The 26,896-nt window shown below is 57.7% G+C and overlaps 2 protein-coding genes across 4 annotated transcripts in view; one reads left to right on the top strand and one right to left on the bottom strand.

Moving 5' to 3' along the window:
- Window positions 1–859: 859 nt before the first annotated feature.
- PIGH (phosphatidylinositol glycan anchor biosynthesis class H) lies at window positions 860–8,614 on the bottom strand. Of its 3 annotated transcripts, none has more exons than XM_029053599.2 (4): window positions 8,368–8,611; window positions 3,704–3,913; window positions 3,401–3,484; window positions 860–1,563 (listed from the first exon to the last, which is right to left on the bottom strand). In XM_029053599.2, exons 1-4 carry the CDS (start codon window positions 8,545–8,547, stop codon window positions 1,465–1,467), a joined length of 573 nt encoding a protein of 190 aa, XP_028909432.1. In that variant the 5' UTR covers window positions 8,548–8,611; the 3' UTR covers window positions 860–1,464. The 3 variants fall into 3 exon arrangements, with proteins under 3 accessions (XP_028909432.1, XP_028909492.1, XP_039767358.1); XM_029053659.2 differs by having other exon boundaries at window positions 860–1,557; window positions 8,368–8,608; XM_039911424.1 differs by lacking the exon at window positions 860–1,563 and adding an exon at window positions 1,828–2,063 and having other exon boundaries at window positions 8,368–8,614.
- A 5,530-nt stretch (window positions 8,615–14,144) lies between these two features.
- ARG2 (arginase 2) overlaps window positions 14,145–26,896 on the top strand; it is a 34,301-nt gene continuing 21,549 nt past the window's right edge. Inside the window, exons 1-2 of the mRNA XM_029058347.1 lie at window positions 14,145–14,258; window positions 14,430–14,502. Of these exons, the coding sequence (XP_028914180.1) occupies window positions 14,145–14,258; window positions 14,430–14,502 (187 nt within the window). The remainder of the gene's footprint in view (window positions 14,259–14,429; window positions 14,503–26,896) is intronic.

Raw genomic sequence — 26,896 nt, 5'->3', positions numbered from 1 at the left:
CCCTCTGACTCCCGGGCCTGTGGTCTAACCCCTGGACCACACTGCTTCTCCCTAAGGCACCTGAGATGGTAGATCAGCCTCAAGTCCCGATTCTACCCCGCTGCTCTCTCGCTGGACGTGCGGTCGCTCCAACTCCTGGGGATCTCGAAGCAACTGATCTGCGCTTCCACATTTCTCCCGGTGTTTGGGATCCCGGGACCGAGTGGGCAACGGGAATCTCTCTGCCGCCGCGGGGCTACTCCCGGCGCCGGAGGTGGCCGGGGCCTCTCCCAAGGGTCGTCCCGCTGGGAGGAGAGGCTCGATCCTACGAGCGGAAAGCTCCGAAATGGGACTAGCTGTCCCCAGAGGTTTCCTGAACCGCTGCAAAATAACGATAACTGTGGGATTTATTAAGCGCTCACTACGTGCCGGGCACTGCGCTACGCAGAGGGGCAAATCCAGTTGGACACGGTCCCTGTCCCAGCTGGGGCTCGCCGTCTAAATCTCCGTTTGACGGACGAGGGAACCGGGGCAAAGTGAAGCGGCTTGCTCGAGGTCCAACAGCAGACGAGTGGGGGAGCCGGGATTAGAACCCAGGTCCTTCTGACTCCCACCCCGGCCCTCTACCCACTAGACCGCACTGCTTCTGCAAAAGATTCTATTTATTTGCTATTGTTTTAATGAACTGTTCATCCCCTCGATTCTATTTATTGCTATTGTTCTCGTCTGTCCGTCTCCCCCGATTAGACCGTGAGCCCGTCAGAGGGCGGGTCTGTTACCGATCTGTCCATTCCAAGCGCTGAGTCCGGTGCTCTGCACACAGTGAGCGCTCAATAAATACTATTGAACGAATGAGTGCATGAAAAGAAGACAAACGGGAGTGAGTTGGTTCTTTTTTATTAGGAATCATCTTCTTGACACGCTGGGTTGTTCTGGCTCCTCTGACGGTCATCGTTGCATTCATCTCCACTACCTCCCGCCCCCTACCAAAGTGAAGGGTAACAAAGTGGTACTCGTTCAACGCTCACCGTGTACCGACTACCGTACTGAGCGCTGGGTTGCTGAGCAGCCCAGACCCACTCCCTGTCCCACATGGGGCTCACGGTCTCGGAGGGAGGGCCAACGGGGACCGTATCCCCATCTGGCAGAGCAGGAAACTGAGGCCCAGAAAACTGAAGTGACTCGCCTAAGGTCACACGGCCGGCAAGCGTCGGCGCCGAGACCCTTGCGTTTTCCCCCAGGCCGTGCAGCGTCTCCACACCGGGTGACGACCATCGTCACCTCCCGCACCGTTCCGAGACACAGGGAGAGAGAAGCACGACCCGGGTAGTCAGGGGCGGAGCCGGGAAGACAACTCACATTTCCCACACCCCAGCGGCTCTCGCCAGCGGAGCCTCCCGTTTCTCAGAACGACCGAAGAAAGGAGCCCAGCAACCGAGCCGGGAGGACCCCCCGGAGACGGCCCGTCTCCCCTGACGGGCGGCTTCACGGGTGGGGAGCCGGGGCCTGTCGGAGGGCTAGAATCTCCTGGCAGCTCCTGTACACTTCGATCAGGCAGTCCAGCCGCGGCTTGGCGCTCTGCGTCTCGGAAGAGAAATGGAGAGAAGGGAAATGGAGTGACGGGAAGGACGGGTTTCCTTATTCCCCTCTCGGGTCGCGCCTGGAGAGTTTCCAGTCCTCCACCGGTCTCGGCCACGGGAGGGAGAGTCGAGCGGAGGCCCGTCCGTTCCTTTCCTAGCTCGGCCAGTGGCTAACGAGGGGAAGGCCGTCGGCTACGAGTCGAAACTCTCCTGGGCCGGGCAGCAGCGGCCCGGGAGAGGGTCGAGGGCGGAGACTCAGGTTTACTGCACGGAAGGATTTTTACCGAGAAAACTCTCCGGATCCACTACCCGAACGCCTGCGGGTGGAGAGCGGGGCGTTCCGGGACAGACGCGTCCACGGCGTCGTTACGGAGCTGCTCGACGGCATAAGGCAAGACGCCTCCGGGCAAATATCCTCTCCCCGATATCCCCGTCGAGAGGTGCCAAATGGACCTCGGGTTCTGCTCCGGGGATGATGATGATGATCGTGGAATCGGTTAAGCGCTGGGGAAGATAGGAGACGCTCAGGTCGGACGCGGTCCCCGACCCAGTTGGGCCACACAGACGGCCTAGACGGGAGGGAGAACGGGCGCCGAATCCCCGACTGACTGGTGAGGAGAGTGAGGGACGGGGAAGGGAAGGGACTTGCTCCGGGTCACACGGCAGCAAGCGACAGAGCCGGGATTAGAACCCAGGTCCTCCGCTGGGGATGCGCGGCCCCTTCGGCGTCCCCCAGTTGCACCTCACTACCCCCAGCAGCTCCTCCTCGCATTATCCTTGCTCCTCCCCGCCCCCCCGTTTAATGTCGCCGCAAGCACGAGCGGCAGTGAGCGAACACCCTCGGCGTGGCCTAGCGGGAAGAACCCGGGCCTGGGCGTCAGAGGACCCGGGTTCTAACCCCGGCCCCGCCACTTCTCCGCTGCGTGACCCCGGGCAACTCACCTAACCTTCTCTGTGCCTCAGTGACCTCATCTGGAAAATGGGGATTGGGACCGCGAGCCCCACGTGGGACAGGGACCGTGGCCAACCCGGTTTGCTGGTATCCACCCCAGTGCTTAGTACAGTGCCCGGCACATAGTAAGCACTTAACAGATGCCACTGTTAGTATTATATCGTTATATTGCCCTCTCCCGAGTGCTCAGTACACACAGTAGGTGCTCAATAAATACGACTGACTAGTAAACGCTTAACAGATACCCTTTTTAAAAAAAAAGAACCTAGGATGGTTCCAGAGACTGTCATTTGGAGGATACCCACGTTCGGAAGCCCAAGAGAGCACCAGGGCCGTGCCCACGTTCTCTCCAACACCGAATTTTAGAAAAGCAGCATAGCGTCCTGGATAGAGCCCAGGCCCGGGAGTCCGAAGGCCACGGGTTCTAATCCCGGCTCCGCCGCTCGTCCGCTGCGTGACCTCGAGCGAGTCGCTTGGCTTCTCTCGGCCTCGGTGAGCTCGTTTATAAAGTGGGGATTGAGACTGTGAGCCCCCCGTGGGACTGGGACCGCGTCCGACCCGATTCGCTCGGATCCACCCCAGTGGTCAGCACGGTGCCCGGCACGCACTAAGCGCTTAACAAATACCACGATTATCATTATTATTAAGGGTCTTTTAAAAAAACAACAAACCGCCAAAAAAGGAGCCGGCTTCTTTTCCTTAAAGCCTCACCGCTTTGCGATAAAGCAGTGCAGCTGATCCCAGGAAAGAAGGCGCCCACAACCGTCCCTCTCTGAGGCGAGGGGATCCAGCGCTTACTACAGTGCCTGGCACACGGTAAGCGCCTAACGGATACCAGCCCCATTATTTCAGCGGCAGGCGGGGACCGACCAAGTCCCTCTGTGCTCACCTGGAAGACGGGAACCACCTGCGACACGCCTTGCTGATCTCCCGGGTCCTGAAGCAGGATGCACAGGTAGTAGATGACTTTATGCTAAGAGACGGTACGTGGAGGGGAAGAACACAGAACGACCATGACCGGGCTTCGCTCTCGTCAGGGAAGCCCGGGACGCTCTCGGAGAAGGTAATCTCAGCACGGCGCCCGGCGGAAGGTGGTCTCTATCCCTTGCCCGGGCGCTCAGTCCGGCGCTCTGCACGTAGTAGGCGCTACTACTGAACGAACGTAACCAGAAGGCGCCGCGAAGAGGCTTACCATGTAAATGGCTTCGTTGATGACCACGTCCTTCACCAGGCCCATCTCGATGAAGGTGGTGCTCTCCTTGCCCGAGGCGTAGGACGCGGTCATCTGGATGCCCAGCGAGCCGATCACCAGCAGGCTCTCTTGATCGATCTTCACGAAGTGGAGGTACCCGAGCAGCCCCACGAGGGTCAGGACGATGGCGGCCGAGAGCACCGTGCTGTTCTGGAGAGAGCCGGACACCGTCGCTCACGGGTCATACGTGGGCACGTGCCGAGCGCTGGGGTAGATACGAGGTCGGCGGCTCGTCCCACGCGGTCGCGGTCTTCCCGTTCGACAGATGAGCTCACCGAGGCCCAGAGAAGCGCCTCGCCCCGCGTCACCCGGCTGACGAGCGGGATTAGAACCCACCACCTCTGACTCCCAAGGCCGGCTCTTCCTCCCGAGGACGGCATCCGGTAAGCGCCGACTGGGCGCCGGGCACGGTGACGAGCGCCGGGGTGGGTGGCAGGAAATCGGGTGGGGCCCGGCCGCGCGGCTCGGTGGAAGGAGCCCGGGCTCGGGCGTCAGGGGTCCCGGGTTCTAATCCCCGCTCCGCCGCCTGTCGGCCGGGTGACCGCGGGCAAGTCGCTTCGCTTCTCTGTGGCCTCAGTTACCTCGTCTGTAAAACGGGGACGGAGACGGTGAGCCCCACGGGGGACCGCCCGATGACCCTGTGTCTACCCCAGCGCTCAGAACGGTGCTCGGCGCATAGTGAGCGCTTAACAGATACCGACGTTATTATTAAATCCCCTTGGGCGTCGTCACCGTCGGCCCCCGCGCAGACCCGGGACAAGCGGTTCCCTCTTGTGTAAAATGGGGATTACACGGGCGAGCCCTGGCGGGACGTGGACTGGGTCCAACCTGATGACCTGGTATCCACCCCAGGGCGTAGAACCGCCCTTGGCCCATAGCAAGCACTAGAAAATACCACACTTGTTATCATTACCCTCCCAATCTGAGTATATTCATTCATTCAAACGTATTTACTGAGCGCTTACTGTGGGCAGAGCACTGTACTAAGCACTTGGGAAGTACAATTTGACCACAGATAGAGACAATCCCCATCCAACTGGGCCTCAGTTCCCTCATCTGTAAAATGGGGACTGAGACGGTGAGCCCCACGCGGGACAACCTGATCACCTTCTATCTACCCCAGCGCTTAGAACAGTGCTTGGCACATTGGATGCGTTTAACAAAATCCAGCATTATTAATGTTATTATCTGGCTTCCCTCCCTTTGCTTCACGGAAACCGCCCTCTCTAAGGTCACCGGGGACCACCTTCTTGCCAAATCCAAGGGCCTCTACTCTAGCAGCAGCGTGGCTCAGTGGCAAGAGCCCGGGCCGGGGAGTCGGGGGTCATGGGTTCGAATCCCGCCTCCGCCACTTGGCAGCCGGGTGACTTTAGGCCGGTCACTTCACTGGGCCCCAGCGACCTCATCTGTAAAATGGGGATGAAGACGGTGAGCCCCATGAGGGACCACCTGATCACCTTGTATCCCCCCAGCGCTTCGAACAGTGCTGGGCACATAGTAAGCGCTCAACAAATACCAACATCACTCTTATTATTACCTTAATCCTCCTCGACCCCCTCAGCCGTCGCTGACACCGGGGACCATCCCCTTCTCTTGGAAACACTATCTTTTTCCTGACGCCGTCCCTTCCCGGGTCTCCTCCTGCCTCTCCGGCCGCTCGTTCTCAGCCTGCTTCGCCTCCCACCCCGTAACTGGAAAATCTACTCGCTTCCGTGGCTCCAACTGCCATTCCTGCCCGGGCGATCCCCAAATCTACCTCTCCAGCCCTCATATCTCTCTCTCTCTCTCTCTCTCTCTCTCCCCCCGCGGCCTCCCGTTTCCTCCTGCCTGGCTGCGTGGCTCGGCGGCAAGAGCCCGGGCTTGGGAGTCGGGGGTCATGGGTTCGAATCCCGGCTCCGCCGCTGGCCAGCTGGGTGACTCTGGGCAAGTCACTTCACTCCTCTGTGCTTCAGTTACCTCATCTGGAAAATGGGAATGAAAACTGTGAGCCCCACGTGGGACAACCTGATCACCCTGTATCCCCCCCAGCGCTTAGAAGAGTGCTTCGCACATAGTAAGCGCTTGACAAATGCCACGTTATTATCTCTGGCCTAGCGGGTAGAGCACAGGCCTGGCAGTCGGCAGGTCACGGCCTCACACTCGCCCGCCCGGCGACCCTGGGCAGGTCGCTTGGCTTCCCCGGGCCTCGGCGACCACGTCTGCCCGACGGGGGACGGCATCTGTTAAGCGCTCGCTATGTGCGAGAGCCCCACGTGGGACTGCGTCCGACCCCGTCGGCCCGTCTGATGATGTTGGTATTTGTTAAGCGCTTACTAGGTGCAGGGCACTGTTTTAAGCGCTGGGGTAGACACCGGGGAATCAGGTTGTCCCACCTGGGGCTCACAGTCTTCATCCCCATTTTACAGTTGAGGGAACTGAGGCACAGAGAAGTCAAGTGACTTGCCCACAGTCACACAGCTGACAAGTGGCAGAGCTGGGATTTGAACTCATGATCTCTGACTCCAAAGCCCGTGCTCTCTCCACTGAGCCACGCTACCCCGGCGGCCAGCATAGTGCCCGGCGCACCGTGAGCGCTTAACCGATACCATCCGTCGCTATTATTCCGTCCCGCCGACCCCTCGAGCACGGCACGCCCGAAAACAGAATTCTCCGTCTTTCCACCCGAACCCTGTCATTCGTTCAACGGTATTTATTGAGCGCTTACTATGTGCAGAGCACTGTACTGAGCGCTTGGAATGCACTCCCCCCGACGTCCCCCTCGCCGTAGACGACGGCACCGCCTCGGCCGTCTCCCCCACCCTCTGCTCTGCCCCCTTCCCCTCGGCACGGTGCTCATTTGCATATCATATTTATTACCCTATTTATTTTGTTAACGAGGTGCCCTCGATTCTATTTATCGATTCTATTTATCTTGTCGGTGTCATCTTGTTTCGTTCTGGTTCGCTTTGCCGTCCGTCTCCCCCGATTAGACGGCGAGCCCGTCGCTGGGCAGGGATGGTGTCTATCTGTGGCCGGACTGTCCATCTGTTACCGATCTGTGCGCTTAGTCCAGTAATAATAATAATAATGATGTAGGTACTCGTTAAGCGCTTACTCTGTGCAGAGCACTGTTCTAAGCGCCGGGGTGGACACAGGGGAATCAGGTTGTCCCACGTGGGGCTCACAGTCTTCATCCCCATTTTCCAGGTGAGGGAAGTGAGGCCCAGAGAAGTGAAGGGACCGGCCCACAGTCAGTCACACAGCTGACAAGCGGCGGAGCTGGGATTCGAACTCACGACCTCGGACTCCAAAGCCCGGGCTCTTTCCACCGAGCCACGCTGCTTCTCTGCACATAGTAAGCGCTCAGTAAATACTACTGAATGAATCCCAAGCACTCAGTCCAGTCCTCTGCACATAGTGAGCGCTCAATAAATACTACTACTACTACTAACAATGCTGGTACTGGTTCAGCGCTTACTATGTGCAGGGCACTGTTCTAAGCGCTGGGGGAGATATAGGATCATCAGGTTGTCCCGCGTGAGGCTCACAGTCTGCACCCCCATTTTACAGATGAGGGAACTGAGGCCCAGAGAAGTGAACTATCGAATGAATGACTAGTAAGTGCTCGATAAATACGATCGAATGAATGAATGGGAAGTCCCTGGAGGAACCTGCACTCTCCCAAGCGCTTAGTACGCTACACGGAGGAGGCGCTCACTAAGTAAGTGGTATTCATTGGTCACCGGTTGCGCGGGGGGGGGGGGGGGTGGGGGCAATGGGGGCGGGGCCAGGGGAGGGAGGAGGCCAAGGGGGGCGTGGGAGAAAGGGGCGGGGCCAAGTGACATAGAAGACAGACAGGGGTCGGGGCCAATGAAAACGAGTGAGGCGGGGAAGGGGCGGGGCCCGATGACGTCATAAGCCAGAAATGGGCGGGGCCAGGGGAGGGGGAAGCAGACGGGGGCGGGGCCAAGTGACGTAGAAGACAGACAGGGCTCGGGGCCAATGAAAACGAGTGAGGCGGGGAAGGGGCGGGGCCCGATGACGTCAGAAGCCAGAAAGGGGCGGGGGCCCGTGGGGAGGGAAGCATTCCGGGGGCGGGGCCTGGGGAGGGGGAAGCAGACGGGGGCGGGGCCAAGTGACGTAGAAGACAGACAGGGGCCGGAGCCAATGAAAACGAGGCTGGAAAGGGGGCGGGGCCAGGGAGGGAGGAGGGGCGGGGCCAGATGACGTCAGAAGTCAGAAATGGGCGGGGTCCGTGGGGAGGGAAGGATTCTGGGGGGCGGAGCCAGGGGAGGGGAAGCAGACGGGGGCGGGGGTCAAGTGACGTAGAAGACAGACAGGGCCCCGGGCCAATGAAAACGAGTGAGGCGGGGAAAGGGGCGGGGCGAGGGAGGGGAGCGGGGCCCGATGACGTCAGAAGCCAGAAAGGGGCGGGGCCGAGTGACGCAGCAGGCAGGGAGGGGCGGGCCAATGGAGACGAGGGAGCCAGGGAAGGGGCGGGGCCGGGGAGGGAGGGAGGGAGCCCGGAAGGGGCGGGGCCGGCGGACGTCAGAAGCTGGAGAGGGGCGGAGCCGGCGGAAGGGCGGGGCCGGGGGGGAGGGGGAGAAGGGGGCGGGGCGGGGCACCTGGCAGAGGGCGAAGATGGCGTAGGCCGCCAGCCACACGGTGCAGGTGGCGGCGCTGAGGGAGCGCAGCGACAGGCGGGGGCGGTCGAGGCAGAACTCCCGGCAGGTGGGGGAATAGTAGCGGCGCTGCAGGGCCAGGCGGCCGCCACCGATGTCCCGGAAGCTGCGTTCCTCCTCCATGACCGCCGACGCTCTAGCCCCCGCGCGCCGCCCGCTCGTTCGTCCCGCCTACGCCCTTCCGGTGAAGGGCCCGCGGCCCCGCCCCCCCCCGACGGCGGCTCGGCGCGCCCAAAAAGCCTCTGGCGAAGCCAAATCCCCGCCGCCTCCTCCTCCTCCTCCCTGGGCGGGGGGGGAGGGGGTGGAGGGGGTGGGGAAAGCGGGGAAAGCGGAGCCATTGCGGGCCGCAGCAGAAAACCCCGATTCACTCACTCAGTCCTCTCTTCATTCATTCAGGCAGCCATCTAGTCAGTCACTCGGTCCTTCTTCATTCATTCATTCTCAGTCATTTGTTCATTCATTCAGTCAGTCATCACTTCATCCATTCCTTCAGTCAGTCATCTATTCAGTCAGTCAGTCATCTAGTCACTCAGTCCTTCATCTGTTCATTCATTCATTCACTGTCAGTCAGTCCTCCATTCATTCAGTCAGTCAGTCATCTAGTCACTCAGTCCTTCCTTCCTTCCTTCTGTCAGTCATCTGTTCATTCATTCATTGTCAGTCAGACCTCCATTCATTCAGTCAGTCATCACTTCATCCATTCCTTCATTCAGTCATCTATTCATTCAGTCAGTCAGTCATCTAGTCAGTCAGTCCTTCCTTCATTCATTCTGCCAGTCATCTGTTCATTCATTCATTGTCAGTCAGTCCTCCATTCAGTCAGTCAGTCAGTCATCCATTCAGTCAGCCAGTCCTCTCTTCATTCATTCATTAATCATCTATTCATTCACCCATTGTCAGTCAGTCATCAATTCATTCAGTCATCAGTTCAGTCAGTCAGTCATCAATTTATCCATTCCTTCATTCAGTCATCCATTCAGTCAGCCAGTCCTCTCTTCATTCAGCCAGTCATCTATTTATTCATTCAGGCAGTCATTCATCAGTTTATTCAATCAGTCAGTCATCAATTCATCCATTCCTTCATTCAGTGATCAATTCATTCATTCAGTCAGTCCTCCATTCATTCATTCATTCAGTCAGCCAGTCCTATATCCATTCATTCAGTCATCTATTCAGTCAGTCATCTATTCATTCAGTCAGTTATCCATTCATTTAGTCAGTCAATCCACTTCATTCAGTCAGTCAGTCAGTTCATTCATTCATTCAGTCAGTCATCAATTTATCCATTGATTCAGTCAGTCATCACTTCATTCATCCACTCATTCGGTTAGTCATCAATTCATTCATTCATCTACTCATTCAGTTAGTCATCACTTCATTCAGTCAGTCAGTCCTCCATTCATTCAGTCAGTCAGTCCTCCATTCAGTCAGTCAGTCAGTCAGTCCTCTATTCATTCAGTCAGTCATCTGTTCATTCATTCAGTCAGTTATCAGTTCATTCATACAGTCAGTCATCAATTCATCCGTTCACTCAGTGGAAAGAGCACGGGCCCTGGAATCAGGACTCATGAGTTCGAATCCCAGCTCTGCCACTTGTCGGCTGTGTGACTGTGGGCGAGTCACTTAACTTCTCTGTGCCTCAGTTCCCTCATCTGTAAAATGGGGATTAAGACGGTGAGCCCCACGTGGGACAACCTGCTTCCCCTATGTCTACCCCAGCGCTTAGAACAGTGCTCGGCACATAGTAAGCGCTTAACAAATACCAACATTATTATTACTTCACTTCTCTGGGCCTCAGTGACCTCAGCTGGAAAACGGGGATCAACCGTGAGCCTCCCGTGGGACGACCCGATGACCCCGTATCTCCCCCAGCGCTTAGAACAGTGCTCCGCACAGAGTAAGCGCTTAACAAATACCAACATTATTATTATCCCAGCGCTGAATATAGTCCTGGATGAGCCTCACGTGGGACAACCTGATTACCCTGTATCTCCCCCAGCGCTTAGAACAGTGCTGGGCACATAGTAAGCGCTTAACAAATACCAACATTATTATTACATTATTATATACAGCACTTAGGAACTGCCGCGATCATTATGACCGTTATTCTAATTATTATTATTAGGATTTGGGGGTCGGCCACCCAGTAGCCACTAGATGTAGACTCCGACCTTCTCCTGTGTGAGCTGGACCTTGGGCAGAAAAGACACCGGAGGGCAGAACTGGAGAGAGAAAGATTATTCGATTTAGAAGTATTTCTTGGCGCCTCATTAGGGGCCGTGACCTCACTTCAAGGGATTGACCGCGCTTGGGAAGATTTCGTCGGGGTAAAATGATGCTTCCCTTCTCGCCCTCGTGTAGCGCAGAGTAAGCGCTTAACGAACACCAAACATCGTCATCCACAGAAGGTAACCGAAGCCGTGCGAGTGAGCGAATTCCCCGAGGCAGTGGGTGTAGGGGGGGGATAGAAGGGGACCTGAAACCGAGCCTTGCGGGACCCTCCCCCCCGTCAGAGGGCGGGAGGCAGAGCGGGAGCCACCAAAAGGAGGAGAACCGAGAGAGGACGGTGTCGGCGAATCCAGGACGGGATCAGATTTAAGGAGAAGGGGGAGCCTGCGGGGTCAAAGGCGGCCGACTGAAAGGCCTAATAATAATGTTGGTATTTGTTAAGCGCTTACTATGTGCCGAGCACTGTTCTAAGCGCCGGGGTAGACACAGGGGAATCAGGTGGTCCCACGTGGGGCTCCCAGTCTTCATCCCCATTTGACAGATGAGGTCACTGAGGCCCCGAGAAGTGAAGTGACTCGCCCAAAGTCACACAGCTGACCAGTGGCAGAGCCGGGGTTCGAACCCACGACCTCTGACTCCAAAGCCCGGGCTCTTTCCAGTGGGCCACGCCGCTTGTTGGTATTGGTTTAAGCGCTTACTCGGTGCACAGCACCGTTCTAAGCGCTGGGGGAGACACAGGTCATCAGGTTGGCCCACCTGGGGCTCCCGGTCTTCGAACCCATGACCTCTGACTCCCAAGCCTTCATTCATTCATTCATTCAATAGTATTTATTGAGCGCTTACTATGTGCAGAGCACTGTACTAAGCGCTTGGAATGAACAAGTCGGCAACAGATAGAGACGGTCCCTGCCGTCTGACGGGCTCACGGTCTGATCGGGGGAGACGGACGGACGAGAACGATGGCGATCAATAGAGTGGAGGGGGAGAACATCTCGTAAAAACAATGGCGACTAAATAGAATCGAGGCGATGTACAATTCATTAACAAAATAAATAGGGTAACGGAAATATATACAGTCGAGCGGACGAGTACAGTGCCGAGGGGATGGGAAGGGAGAGGGGGAGGAGCGGAGGGAAAGGGGGGAAAAGAGGGTTTAGCCGATGCTCTTTCCACCGAGCCACGCTGCTCCTCACGGTGGTCTGGGTGGATTAGGATGGAGCAGAAGGTGCTCGAGAAATACGACCGATGGATCGATCGATGGAGCGTGCCCTAAAATCCGTTTTGGTAGCCAGCAGGAGGAAGCGAGAGGCAGCTATCAAGGGGATTTCCTCCAAAGCAGCTGCCGAGTGAACAGGACACGAGAAGCAGGGTGGCTCAGTGGAAAGAACACGGGCTTTGGAGTCAGAGGTCATGAGTTCGAATCCCAGCCCTGCCACGCGTCAGCTGGGTGACGGTGGGCGAGTCACTTCACTTCTCTGGGCCTCAGTTACCCCATCTGTAAAATGGGGATGAAGACTGTGAGCCCCACGTGGGCCAACCTGATTCCCCCGTGTCTACCCCAGCGCTTAGAACGGCGCTCGGCACCTAGTAAGCGCTTCACAAATACCAACATTATTATGATTATTATTACTTTCCCCTGAAGATTCATTCATTCATTCAATAGTATTTATTGAGCGCTTACTAGGTGCCGAGCGCTGTACTAAGCCTCACTCTAGGCTTCGAGGCTCTCCGTCACCTCGCCCCTTCCTACCTCTCCTCCCTTCTCTCTTTCTACCGCCCACCCCGCACGCTCCGCTCCTCCGCCGCCCACCTCCTCGCCGTCCCTCGGTCTCGCCCATCCCGCCGTCGACCCCCGGGCCGCGTCCTCCCGCGGTCCCGGAACGCCCTCCCTCCTCACCTCCGCCAAACTGATTCTCTTTCCCTCTTCAAAACCTTACTTAAAAATCACCTCCTCCAAGAGGCCTTCCCAGACCGAGCTCCCCTTCTCCCTCTACTCCCTCTGCCATCCCCCCTTTACCTCTCCGCAGCTAAAGCCTCATTTTCCCCTTCTCCCTCTGCTCCTCCACCTCTCCCTTCCCATCCCCACGGCACCGTACCCGTCCGCTCGACTGTATATATTTTCGTCACCCTATTTATTTTGTTAATGAATTGTACATCGCCTCGATTCTATTTAGTCGCCATCGGTTTTTAGGAGACGTTCTTCCCCTCGACTCTATTTATCGCCATCGTTCTCGTCCGTCCGTCTCCCCCGATCAGACCGTGAGCCCGTCAGACGGCAGGGACCGTCTCTATCTGTTGCCGACTTGTTCATCCCAAGCGCTCAGTACAGTGCTCTGCACATAGTAAGCGCTCAATAAATACTATTGAATGAATGAATCGTTCGGCAACAGACAGAGATTCCCAGGAAGGCTTTCTAAGATCTTCTTTTCGACAGCATCGAGGACGTGAGGACCGACAGACCGATTTTAGGTGTCTCGGGAACCGTTTTCACCATCGGAAACGTTCACCGTGTTTCAAAACGGCTTTACGTCCCGGCCGAAAGACCCCGACGCCTCTTGGCTTCCGACGATCTTTACCGAATTCGTCGTCACTGAATTCATTAAGCACCGTGGGCCGAGCACCGAGGTAAAGAGCGGATCATTTGATCGAGCCGCACGTGGGCTCAGGTGTATCTGTTATTTATAACCCTATTGAATTTGTGAAGGAGGTGCACATCTCCTCGATTCTATTGATCTTGATGGTGTTGTCTTGTTCTGTGCTGGTTTGCTTTGCCGTCTCTCTCCAATCTCATCAGTCAAGGAGTAGTATTAACTGAGGACTCAGAGTAAGTATTAAGCCCCTGGGAGAGTATAATAATAATGATAACAACAATAATAATAATAATAAATAATAACAATAGGTATAATAATACCATATAATATGATACAATATGATATATGATATAACGTAATGCAATATAATATGATGTAATATAATATGATGTAATATAATGATATAATATAACGTAATATAATATGATGTAACATAATGTGATATAATATAATATAAAATGATATAATATAATATGATATAATATAATATAATAATAATGGTGGGCGGGCTCTGAGTCTAGAGGCGAGGCCGGAACACGTGACGTCAGTGGTGGGCGGGGCCCGAGCCCAAGGGGCGGGGGACTCGTGACGTCAGGGGTGGGCGGGGCCGGGGACCCGTGACGTCAGCGACGGGCGTAGTCTGAGCGGGAGGGGCGTGGCGATGGTGGTGACGTCTAGGTGGGCGCGGTCTGGATTGTGAAGCGGGCGAGGGGGCGTGTCTCCGCGCGGAGGGGCGTGTCCCCACGCGGGGGCGTGGCCCGGTTCGTGACGTAAGAGGGGGCGTGTCCCTGGCGGCGGGGGCGTGTCCGGGGTCCGTGACGTAAGAGGGGCGCGTCCCCGCGCGGAGGGGGCGTGTCCGGGCCCGGTGACTCGGGTGAGGCTTCGGGCGGAGCGGGCGGGATGTGGGCGCTGCGGGGGCTGCGGGGGCTGCGCGGGGCGGGCGGCCGCGGGCCGTGGGGGCGTCGCGCGGCGCACTCGGTGGCGGTGCTGGGGGCGCCCTTCTCCCGCGGACAGGTGACGGCGGGGCCCGGGGCGGGGGACGGGGCGGGGGAGGGGGAGGGGCGGGCGGCGGACGACCGAGGAGCCCAAGGCCGGGGGGGGGGGGAGGGGGCGGGAGGGGCGCCGTGCGGGCCCGACCTCTGACCTCTGACCTCCGCCCTCCGCCCCCCGCTCCCCCCCTTGCAGAGCCGGCGCGGCGTGGAGCTGGGGCCCGGGGCGGTGAAGGCCGCGGGGCTGCTGACCCGCCTCCACAGGCTCGGTGAGTGTCCGCGCCGCCGGGCCCTCCTCCTCCTCCTCCTCCTCCTCCTCCTCCTCGTCCTCGTCCCGGCGGCGGTTATGAAGGGCTTGCGGTGAGCCGAGCGCCGCTCTGACCGTTGGGGACCCCCGGGCTGCAACCCCCGGGGACGGACGAGGTGGCCGAGCCCCGGGCCATCCTCATCATCCTCATCATCATCCTCATCATCCTCATCATCATCCTCATCCTCCTCATCATCACAGCGGCATTTCTTAAGGGCTTACTATGTGCCGAGCGCCGCTCTGAGCGCCGGGGTGGACCTAGGGTCCCATGGGGACCCCCCTCCCCCCGCCCAGGCTCCATCCCCCGGGGACGGACGAGGTGGCCGAGCCCCGGGCCATCGTCATCCTCATCCTCCTCCTCCTCGTCATAGCGGCATTCATTAAGTACTTACTATGTGCCGAGCGCCGCCCTGAGCGCTGGGGGACACCCGGGGTGACGCGGGAACCCCCGGGCCCCGTCCCCCGCTGATAGACGAGGTCGCTGAGCCCCGGGCCGTCGTCATCTCAGCATCACAGCGGCACTCATTAGGCGCCTACCGTGTGCCGAGCGCCGCTCTGAGCGCCGGGGCGGACCCAGGGTCACACTGGGACGCCCCAAGCTCCGTCCCCCGGTCACGGACGGGGTCGCCGAACCCCGGGCGATCATCCTCCTCCTCCTCCTCCTCCTCATCCTAACGGCATCTGGTTGACGGCAGCGCTGGGCCGGACCCGAGGTCGCGTGGCGACCCCCGAGCGACGGACGGGGTCGTCGTCGTCACGGCGTTTATTGAATTCTCACCGTGTGCCGAGCGCTGTTAGCGTTGGGGGAGACCCGGGGTCGCGGAGGGGGCCCCCGAGCCCCATCCCCCGGTGCCGGACGTGGTCGGCGAGCCCTGGGCGATCGTCGTCGTCGTCGCGGCGTTTCTCAAGTGCTTAATCTGGGCCGGGCGCTGTTCTAAGCGCCGGGGGAGATCCGCGGTCAGCAGATCCCCCCCCCCCCCCCCCACCGGCTTACGGGGCGCCAAGCCCCGTCCCGAGCGCCCGAGGGGGATACGGGGTCATCGGGCGGCTCCACGCGGGGCTCCCGTCCCCATTTGGCAGATGGGGGAACTGAGGCCCAGAGAAGCAAAAGCGACCGGCCCAGGGTCACCCAGGCTAGAGGTTGAGTAAATCGATATCGCTTTAGTGACGATCGGAAGGGTATTTCTCAAGCGGTCGCCGCGTGCCGAGCGCCGGGGCACGCGCCGGGCGATGGGGTCGGGCGGGCCCCGGCCCGCGTGGGACTCGCGCCCTTCCTCCCCGTTTCGTTCGATCGTATTTATCGAGCGCTTACCACGTGCAGAGCGCTGGACCGAGCGCTTGGAACGGACAGCGGGGCGACAGAGACGATCCCCGCCCCGCGACGGGCCCACGGTCCGGAAGCGGGGGAGACGGACGGCAAAACGAGTGGCCGGGCGGCGGCCCGCCCGAGGCCGCCCGGCAGGTCGGGGGCGGGATTAGAACCCACGTCCTGCGCCTGCCGAGCCCCGGCTCCCTCCGCGGAGCCGCGCCGCTTCTCGTCGTGATCGTTGAGCGCCTCCTGCGTGCCGAGCACCGTTCCGGGCGTTGGGGGAGAGGCGAGGTCATCGGGCGGTCCCGCGGGCCTCGTCCCCATTTGACGGATGAGGGAACTGAGGCCCGGAGAAGGGATGGTAGTTGTTGAGCGCTTCCCTCCGTGCCAGGTACCGTGCCGGGCGCCGGGGCGGAGACCGGCGAGTCGAGTCGGACGGAGAGTCTGTCCCGTTTGAGTCGCTCGGGTTTAACGACGACGACGACGACGACGGTATTCGTCGAGCGCTCACTCTGGGCCGGGAACCGCGCTGAGCGCCGGGGGAGATCCGAGGCGATCGGGTTGCCCCACACGGGGCCCACGGGCTTCCTCCCCATTTGACGGATGAGGGAACCGAGGCCCAGAGAGGCGAAGGGACCTGCCCACGGGCGGCGGACGGGCGGCGGAGCCGGGATTGGGACCCACGACCTCCGCCTCCCAAGCCCGGCCTCCTGCCACGGGGCCGCGCCGCTCGATCCCCGTAATGATAGTGGGGTATTTATTAAGCGCTTACTACGCGCACTGTTCTAGGCGCCGGGGGAGGTACAGGGCCGTCGGGTTGTCCCGCGCGCGGCTCGCGGTCAATCCCCATTTGACAGATGAGGTCACTGAGGCCCAGAGAAGCGAAGTGACCCGCCCACAGCTGCCAAGTGGCGGAGCGACGGATGAGGGAGCCGAGGCCCAGAGAGATGACGGTATCTGTCGAGCGCTTACTCCGTGCCGGGCACTGTGCTGAGCGCTGGGGTCCAGATCGAGTCGGGAGGTGCCGAGCCCCGTTTCCGGGGGCGAAAATAGGTCGAGAGAATAAGCAGGGGCTCCCCGGCCCTTCCGTCGGCGTCTCCCGCGTCCTTCTCCTCGCCCTTCCCGAGTCGCCGTCGCCTCCGCCCGGTGACCGTCCTCCGGCTGAGAGCGAGAGGAGTCGGGGGCCCAGTTTTCCCGTCGCTCACGGCGCCTTTTAGGCGTTCGCTCCGTGCCGGACGCCGGACCGGGCTCCGGAGTGGACGGAGGCGATCGGCTCCCACCCAGAACCCCGGCCCGCCTGGGGCCCGCGGACCGCCTCCCCGTTTTCCGGGGGCGGGAAACCGAGGCACAGAGAGGCGATGCGGCCCGGGTTCGCACGGGTGCGGAATTAGAACCCGGGTCCCTCTGACTCCCCGGGCCCGTGCTCTACCCGCTAGGCTCTTCTGCCGGTTTCCTCTGCCTCCCCGGAGCGGGAGAGACGATCGATCTTATCGACAAGTTGGCTAAATCGAGGGGGATCTTTAGGAATTGGTACCAGAGGCGGGCGGTATCCGTCTCTAAAATGAGGTCAGGTATAATGGCGATGATGCCGACGGCGCGCGTTAAGCGCTTACTCGGTGCCAAGCGCCGTTCTGAGCGCCGGGGCGGATGGAATGAGGTCGTCCCACGCGGGGCTCCCCGTCTTAATGCCCCATTTTCCAGATGGGGGAACCGAGGCCCAGAGAAGCGAGGCGGCCGGCCCGAAGTCGCCCGGCCGACGGGCGGCGGGGCCGGGATTAGAACCCGCGACCTCTGACGCCCGAGCCCGGGCTCTTGCCGCCGGGCCGCGCCGCTTCTCGAATTATCGTGTCGACTTATTTCATCCAACGATGTCAACTATCCGATCCCCCCCCCCCCCCCCGTCTCTGAGGACGCGTGGGTCGAGGACCGGCGGATCCGGCCGGCGTCGTGAAAGGTAAATATCCCGGACGGGCGGAAAGAGCTCGGAGCTCGGAGTGGGAAGGGAGACCCGGGTCCCCATGTCGGCGCGGCCCAGGTTCGGCGAGACCCCGGGGCCTGGGAGTCGGGAGGTCACGGAAAGACAAAAGACAAGGGAGATTCTACAGCCTTCCGGGGACGTGGTCCACGGTTTCCCCGACTTTGTAGTTCAAGATTTCTTCCTTTTGTCCGCCGTTAGGGTTCTCCTGAGGGAGTTTTTGCCCATTCCCTCCGAATGGACATTTGATTGCCACTTCGAGCCCGCGCTGGGCTTCGAGGCTCTCGTTAAACTCCGCTCAGCCTCGTCTCCTCCGCTCCGAACAACCTCGCTTCCTCCAGCTTAGCTCCCATCTTTTCCTTCTTTTCGGGGTGCTCAAGTTTCCCGACAGAGGGTGGAGAAGAGCTGAAATAAGGTTTGGAAATCCGTTCCGATGGTTCCAAAGCGATGTTTCAGGGGAAAATGATTTTTTTTCTTTTAATCGTGATACCGTTTCTTTAAATGCTCTTTTCTTTTAACGGTGATACCGTTCCTTTAAATGCTTTTTTCTTTTAACGGTGATACCGTTCCTTTACATGCTTTTTTCTTTTGATGGCGATACCGTTTCTTTAAATGGTTTTTTTCTTTTAATGGTGATACCGTTTCTTTAAATGATTTTTTCTTTTAATCGTGCTACCTTTTCTTTAATTGATTTTTTCTTTTAACCGTGATACCATTTCTTTAAATGATTTTCTTTTAATCGTGATACCTTTTCTTTAAATGATTTTTTTCTTTTAATCGTGATACGGTTTCTTTATATGATTTTTTTCTTTTAATCGTGATACCGTTTTTTTAATGACTTTTTCTTTTAACCGTGATACCGTTTCTTTAAATGACTTTTTCTTTTAATCGTGATACCGTTTCTTTAAATGATTTTTTTCTTTTAGTCGTGATACCGTTCCTTTAAAGGTTTTTTTCTTTTAACCGTGATGCCGTTTCTTTAGAGGATTTTTTCTTTTAACCGTGATGCCGTTTCTTTAGAGGATTTTTTCTTTTAACCGTGATGCCGTTTCTTTAGAGGATTTTTTCTTTTAACCGTGATGCCGTTTCTTTAGAGGATTTTTTCTTTTAATCGTGATGCCGTTTCTTTAAAGCATCTTTCCTTTTAATCGTGATGCCGTTTCTTTAAATGATTTTTCCTTTTAATCGTGATGCCGTTTCTTTAAATGATTTTTTTCTTTTAATCGTGATGCCGTTTCTGTAAATGATTTTTTCTTTTAATCATGATGATACCGTTTCTTTAAACCCGTTTCTGGGAATTCTGCTCCTTTTCCCCCAAAGACAACTCTTTTTCACAACCGGCTATTTTTTGTCCCCCCGTAAACGTAGAGCCCTCGCGTAGAGCCGTCGGGTCGTGCTCGGCTCCGCGCCGTAGATTTCAGGTGAGAGGAGCTCGGTTAGCGGATACGGGAAGGTATTTGTAGGAGGCGAATTGGCCACGGAATGAGGGAGGAGGGGAGAAATTTCTCTTACTCAACGATTGTCCAGTCAGACCTCGGGGTATTTTTCCACGGCCGGATTGAGAGACTCCTTATCCTTCCGCCTCCCTTCCCCCTCCACCTGCAGTGAAACCGCGTCTCTCCTGGGTTTCAATCGATCGATCGATTCGTTCGTCGCTCCTTGGTTTCAGTCGATCGATCGAGTCGTTCGTCGCTCCTTGGTTTCAGTCGATCGATCGAGTCGTTCGTCTCTCCTTGGTTTCAGTCGATCGATCGAGTCGTTCGTCTCTCCTTGGTTTCAGTCGATCGATCGAGTCGTTCGTCTCTCCTTGGTTTCAGTCGATCGATCGAGTCGTTCGTCTCTCCTTGGTTTCAATCGATCGATGATTCGTTCGTCTCTCCTGGGTTTCAATCGATCGATCGATTCATTCGTCTCCCCTTGGTTTCAGTGGATCGATCGAGTCCTTCGTCTCTCCTGGGTTTCAGTGGATCGATCGAGTCCTTCGTCTCTCCTGGGTTTCAGTGGATCGATCGAGTCCTTCGTCTCTCCTGGGTTTCAGTGGATCGATCGAGTCCTTCGTCTCTCCTGGGTTTCAATCGATCGATCGAGCCGTTCGTCTCCCCTGGGTTTCAATCGATCGATCGAGTCGTTCGTCTCTCCTGGGTTTCAATCGATCGATCGAGTCCTTCGTCTCTCCTGGGTTTCAATCGATCGATCGAGTCCTTCGTCTCTCCTGGGTTTCAATCGATCGAGTCGTTCGTCTCTCCTGGGTTTCAGTCGATCGATCGAGTCGTTCGTCTCTCCTGGGTTTCAGTCGCTCGATCGAGTCGTTCGTCTCCCCTTGGTTTCAGTCGCTCGATCGATTCGTTGGTCTCTCCTTGGTTTCAGTCGATCGATCGAGTCGGTCGTCTCTCCTTTTTTTCAGTCGATCGATCGAGTCGGTCGTCTCTCCTTGGTTTCGGTCGACCGATCGAGTCGGTCGTCTCTCCTGGGTTTCGGTCGATCGATCGATTCGTCCGTCTCTCCTGAGTTTCGGTCGATCGATCGATTCGTCCGTCTCTCCTGGGTTTCGGTCGATCGATCGATTCGTCCGTCTCTCCTGGGTTTCAGTCGACCGATCGAGTCGGTCGTCTCTCCTGGGTTTCAGTCGATCGATCGAGTCGTCCGTCTCTCCTGGGTTTCAGTCGATCGATCGAGTCGTCCGTCTCTCCTGGGTTTCAGTCGATCGATCGAGTCGTCCGTCTCTCCTGGGTTTCAGTCGATCGATCGAGTCGTCTTTCTCTCCTGGGTTTCAGTCGATCGATCGAGTCGTCCGTCTCCCCTGGGTTTCAGTCGATCGATCGAGTCGTCCGTCTCCCCTGGGTTTCACTCGATCGATCGAGTCGTCCGTCTCCCCTGGGTTTCACTCGATCGATCGAGTCGTTCGTCTCCCTTTGGTTTTGGTCTCCCTTTGGTTTCAGTCGCTCGATCGATTCGTTCGTCTCCCCCGGGTTTCAATCGATCGATCGAGTCGTTCGTCTCCCCTTGCTTTCGTTGGATCGATCGAGTCGTTCGTCTCTCCTGGGTTTCGATCGATCGATTCATTCGTATCTACGGAGCCCTTACCGTGTGCAGAGCCGTTTACCGGATGCTCGGGGAGAGTATAATCTAACAGAACCGATGGACACGTTCCCTGCCCGCGAGGAGCGTGTGGCCTGGAAGGGGAGGCAGGCTTTAATAAAAATAAATAAATAAAATAAACGGCGGTATTTGTTAAGCGCTTACTCTGCGCAAAGCACTGTTCCGAGCGCCGGGGGATCCGAGATAATGAGGTTGTCCCACGTGGGGCTCACGGTCTCAATCCCCATTTTACAGATGAGGGAACGGGCCCGGAGAATAATAATAATAATAACGTTGGTATCTGTTAAGCGCTTACTATGTGCAGAGCACTGTTCTAAGCGCTGGGGTAGATGCAGGGTAATGAGGTCGCCCCACGTGAGGCTCACAGTTAATCCCCATTTTACAGATGAGGGAACTGAGGCACAGAGAAGTGAAGTGACTCGCCCATAGTCACACATCTAAGTGGCAGATCGGGGATTCGAACCCATGACCTCCGACTCCCAAGCCTGGGCTCTTTCCACTGAGCCACGCTGCTTCTCGAGGCCCAGAGAAGTGAAGCGACCCGCCCACGGTCACACAGCTGACAAGTGGCAGAGCCGGGATACGAACCCTCTGACCTCTGTCTCCCGAGCCTGGATTCTTTCCGCCGAGCCACGAGAAGCGAAGCGACTCGCCCGAAGCCACCCGGCTGGCAAGCGGCCGAGCCGGGATTAGAACCCACGACCTCCGACTCCCGAGCCCGGAGGAGGAGGAGGAGAGTCGGCGAGGTGAGGTGGAGGGGCGGCGAGGCGACGGACCGTTTCACGGCCGACGGCGAGGAGCGTCTGTCGGACGAGGAGGGGGCGGACGACCCCCGGAGGGCTCGTGCGTTCATCCGATAGTATTTATGGGGCGCTTACTGTGTGCAGAGCGCTGTACTAAGCGCTTGGAACGGACGAATCGGTCACAGATGGCGACGGTCCCTGCCCTTTGACGGGCTCACGGTCTGATCGACCGTCGTCGAGGACGTCGTCCCGAACGTGCCTGCGGGAAGGCGGACGGGGCGGCGGAGCGAAGCACGGACCGGAGGCGGGGAGGTCCGCGGGGAGGCCCGTGCCGGCCTCCAGGCGGGACGGGAGCCGCGCTCGACCCTATCTGTCGCCGATCTGTCCGTCCCGAGCGCTTAGTACAGTGCTCTGCACGTAGCAAGCGCTCAGTAAATACCATCGAATGAATGGAAAAATGGGGTAGCGGTTTGGATGGAGAGGAGGGGGCGGATTTTGGTGATCTCGCCCCCTCCGACCTGACCGGGCCCATCTCCCGCCGCGGCCCGGCCCGCACACCCCGTTGCGAAAATGCCACCGTGGGCTCCGTTCCTCCGTCTCGCCGCCGGCCCCTCGCCCTCCCTCGCGCTTTTTAGGCGCTCCCCGTCTTCAGAGCCGCGTTAAAACCGCACGTCCCCCGAGAAGCCTTCCCCACCTCTTGCCTCCCTGCTGCTCCGCCCTCGGCGCGGCTCGGTGGCGGGAGCCCGGCCCGGGGAGCCGGAGGTCGTGGGTTCGAAACCCGGCCGCGCCGCCCGACGGCTGGGTGACTCTGGGCCAGTCGCTTCGCTTCGCCGGGCCTCGGTGACCTCATCTGGAAAATGGGGATGAGGTCTGTGAGCCCCGCGTGGGACCACCCGTTCACCTCACATCCCCCCTCAGCGCTTAGAACGGTGCTCTGCGTACAGTAAGCGCTCGGCGGATGCCGTCGTTATCATCATCGGTGTCCGTGGAGCCGCGCGAACCCTTTAATACCGATACGAATCGTGTACTTGTCAAGCAGCGGGGTTTAGTGGGGAGAGCACGGGCCGGGGAGTCGGAGGTCGTGGGTTCGAATGCCGGCTCCGCCACCTGTCAGCTGGGTGACTTTGGGCCGGTCCCTTGGCTTCTCTGCGCCTCGGTTCCCTCACCTGTAAAATGGGGATTCAAACCGTGAGCCCCACGTGGGACGACCCGATCTCCTTGTATCCCCCAGCGCTTAGAACGGTGCTTGGCACGTAGTAAGCGCTTAACAGATACCACCATTTTATTTTCTCTGGGCCTCGGTGACCTCATCTGGAACACGGGGATGACGTCTGCGAGCCCCACGCGGGCCAACCTGTTCACCTCGTATCCCGCCTCGGCGCTTGGAACGGTGCTTGGCACATAGCAAGCGCTTAACGGACGCCATCGTTATTATCATCGATGTCCTTGGACCCGCGCGAACCCTTTAATACTGATACGAATCATCTATTTGTTAAGCAGCGGGCTTTAGCGGGAAGAGCCCGGGCCGGGGAGTCGGAGGTGGTGGGTTCGAATCGGATCCCGGCTCCGCCTCTTGTCTGCTGTGTGACCTTGGGCGAGCCAAGCTAACTGAGCCCTCCCTTCCCTCTGCCCCTCCTCCCCTCCCCATTGCCCCTCTGCTCTACCCCCTTCCCCTCCCCGCCCCACTCGTGTCTGTTGGTACATATTATTTATTACTCTATTTTATTAACGATGTGTCTGTATCTATGATTCTATCTATTTTGATGGTATCGATGCCTGACTATTTGCTCTGCTGTCTTTCTCCCCCTTTTGGACCCTGAGCCCGCTGTCGGGCTGCGATTGTCTCTCTCCGTTGCCCGACTGTCCAGTCCAAGCGCTTCGTACAGCGCTGTGCACACAGTAAGCGCTCAGTGGATGCGATTGAATGAATGAATGAAAGCCGCTTAACCTCTCTGGGCCTCAGCCGCCGCGTCTGTAAAATGGGGATTAAGACTGTGAGCCCCACGTGGGACAGCCGTCATTTATTCGTTCAGTCGTATTCATTGAGCGCTTTGGTACGCAGAGCACTGTACCGAGCGCTTGGAAAGTACAGTCCGGCAACAAGTAGCGACCGTAGAGACAAACCTGCTAACCTTGTATCTGTCCCAGCCCTTAGGAAAATGCTGGGCACAGAGTAAATGCTTCAGAAATGTCATCGTTATTATTATTATTATTATTATTATTAAGCTCTTACTATGTGCCAAGCATTTAAGCGTCTGTTATCCACCCCACCCTCTCAGCTCTCGTGTCCTTATCCTTAATTTATTTTACTGTCTGTCTCCCGCTTTTGGCCGTAAGCTCCTTATGGGCGGGGGGGGCGTGTGTGACGCCCTGGCAAGTGGGTAGTACGGTGCTCTGTACAAAGTAAGCGCTCAGTAAATACCACCGACTGGCTGAGCGATGCGTGGCCCGGTGGCTAGAGCACGGGCCCGGGAGTCAGAAGGGCCCGGGTTTTAATCCCGGCTCCGCCGCTTGTCTGCCGGCTGACCTTGGGCAAGTCTCTTCACTTCTCAAGGCCTCAGTTCCCTCCTCTGGAAAATGAGGATGAAGGCTGCGAGCCCCGTGTGGGAGAAGGACCGAGTCAGACCTCATTAGCTGGAGATTAATAACAGTAATGACGTTGGTATTTGTTAAGCGCCCACTATGTGCCGAGCACCGTTCTGAGCGCTGGGGGAGATACGGGGTCATCGGGTCGTCCCACGTGAGGCTCACGGTCTTCATCCCCATTTTACAGATGAGGTAACTTAGCACCAAGTAAGTGCTGACCAAATACCATTTAAAAAACCCAAAAAGTTGGTATTTGTTCAGCGCTCACTCTGTGCCGAGCACCGTTCTGAGCGCTGGGGGAGATACGGGGTCATCGGGTCGTCCCACCTGAGGCTCCCGGTTAATCGCCGTTTTACAGATGAGGTCACCGAGGCACAGAGAAGTGACTTGCCCGCAGCCACCCAGCTGCCACGTGGCGCAGCCGGGATTCGAACCCATGACCTCCGACTCCCAAGCCCGGGTTCTTCCCCAGGAGGGGTGGAAACGGCCTGATTGAACTGAAGAGGCCGAATGGAAAATGCAGACGGCCCGGACCCGTTCTTCTCAGTTAAGGGTTAGACCGTGAGCCCCTCGTTGGGCGGGGATGGCCTCCGTCTGTGGCCGAATTGTCCATTCCGAGCGCTTAGTACAGTGCTCTGCACATAGTAAGCGCTCGATAAATACTATTGAATGAAAGGGTTACCGTTAAAGACGCGAGTGGCGCTTTGCACTGGGTGCCGTGGCGTGAGGGGAATGGGTGAGGCTGAGCCTAACCGGTGGTCAGGGTAGCCGCAGATGAGGTTTTGCCATCTGTTTCGGCTCCACCGAGTCGTTTATCGGAGAGTTGGCCCTGCGGGACGTGTGCTGTTGTTCTGGGGGCCCTGAGAACATTCATTCATTCATTCGCTAGTATTTATTGAGCGCTCGCTATGTGCAGAGCACTGGACTAAACGCTTGGAATGGACAGTTCGGCAACAGATAGGGACAATCCCTGCCCGGTGACGGGCTCGCGGTCTAATGCGGGGAGACCGACGGACAAAAACAAGACAACGTAATGACGACGAATAGGATCAAGGGGCCGCGCACCTCATTAACAAAATAAATCGGGTGATGAAAATATAGACAAATGAGCACAGTGCCGGGGGGAGGGGAAGGGAGAGGGGGAGGAGCAGAGGGAAAGGGGGGAAAGGGAGCTTAGCTGAGGGGAGGTGAAGCAGGGGGGGCAGAGAGGGGGCAGAGGGAAAAGGGGGAGCTCGGTGTGGGAAGGCCTCCCGGAGGAGGTGAGCTCTCAGTAGGGCTCCGAAAAGGGGAAGACGGTTAGTTTGGCGGAGGTGAGGAGGGAGGGCAGAGGAGCGGAGCGTGGGGGGTGGGGTCTGGCGGGATCCGGGGAGGCCCCCGCTCCGGTTCTGGTCGAGCCCGGAATCAATTAATCAATCCGTGCTACTTATTGAGTGCTCGCTATGTGCAGAGCGTCGTACTAAGCGCCTGGGAGAGTAAAGCGCAGCAGAATTAGCCGACGCATTCAATCGGTCGCAGGAATCGAGGGCCGACTGCGGGCGGAGCGCTGAATCGAGCTCCTGGGAGAGTCCAATACAGCGGAGTCGGTAGAAGCGTTCCCCGCTCACATCGAGCCTACGGTCTGGAAGGAGAGACGGGCATTAAGACAATAATTAATGTAAACAGATAACTTACGGATAGGGACGTAAATGCCGTGGGGCTGAGGGAGGGGTGAATAAAAGGAGCAAATCCAGACACAGAAGGGAGTGGGAGGAGAGGGAATGGCGGCCTAACCGATCGTATTCATTGAGCTCTTACTGTGTGCACAGCATTCATTCATTCATTCCGTCGTATTTATTGAGTGCTTACTCTGTGCGGAGCACTGTACTGAGCGCTTGGAATGTACAATGCGGCAACCGAGACGATCCCTGCCCAGCAACGGGCTCACATTCTAAACGGGGGAGGCAGACAGCGAAGCAGAACGGAACGAAACGAATAGTCCGGTGTCGATATCATCATCAAGATAAATAGAAGCGTAGATATGTATAAACAAAATGAAGCGATAGATTATACAGATGAGCACACGCGGGGAGGGGGAGGGGGAAGAGCAGAGGGAGCAGGGGAATGGGGGAGGGAGGAGGGGCAGAGGGAAAGGGAGGGCCCAGTACTAAGCGCTTGGGACGGTGCGATCCGGCAGAGTCGGTAGACACGTTCCCTGCCCACAGTGAGCTTACGGTCTCGAGGGGACGAACGGCGTGGTCTAGCGGAGAGACCCCGGGCCCGGGAGTCAGAACGGCCTGGGTTCTAATTCCCGGCTCTGCCGACTGCCTCCTGTGAGACCCTGGGCCAGTCGTTTAACTTCTCTGTGCCCCATTTTTCTCAACTGCAAAATGGGGATGGATACCTTTTTCTCCCCCCCTACTTAGACTGTGAGCCCCGTGCGGGACGGGGACTGCGTCGGGCCTAATTCACTTGTACCCATTCTAGCGCTTAGGGCACGTTTGACTCATAGTGACCGCTTAAAAGATGCCATTAAGGGGAAAAAAAGGCAGGCCTTGCCCCTAGGTTGGAATCCTTCCTCTGGCCTAGACTCCTAAGGGTCCTGTCTAGTGAGCGTATGCCGGCTGGACTGACCAAGGCTGAACTCTGAGGGACCAGTCTGAGCTAA

The sequence above is a fragment of the Ornithorhynchus anatinus genome, chromosome 1, assembly GCF_004115215.2.
Source record: "Ornithorhynchus anatinus isolate Pmale09 chromosome 1, mOrnAna1.pri.v4, whole genome shotgun sequence".
NCBI classification, from domain to species: Eukaryota; Metazoa; Chordata; class Mammalia; order Monotremata; family Ornithorhynchidae; genus Ornithorhynchus; species Ornithorhynchus anatinus.
The sequence above is the reverse complement of the archived record's forward strand: the minus strand, read 5'-3'. Positions and strand labels throughout refer to the sequence as shown.

Excerpts from the sequence above, each read along its gene's own strand:
- PIGH (XM_039911424.1), bottom strand. The coding sequence starts at position 8,547 with ATGGAGGAGGAACGCAGCTTCCGGGACATCGGTGGCGGCCGCCTGGCC. Across the intron at positions 3,914-8,367 it reads CCATCTTCGCCCTCTGCCAG|AACAGCACGGTGCTCTCGGC; the intron begins GTGCCCCGCCCC and ends GGCTCTCTCCAG. Across the intron at positions 2,064-3,400 it reads AGGTGGTTCCCGTCTTCCAG|CGCTTAACCGATTCCACGAT; the intron begins GTGAGCACAGAG and ends TATCTTCCCCAG.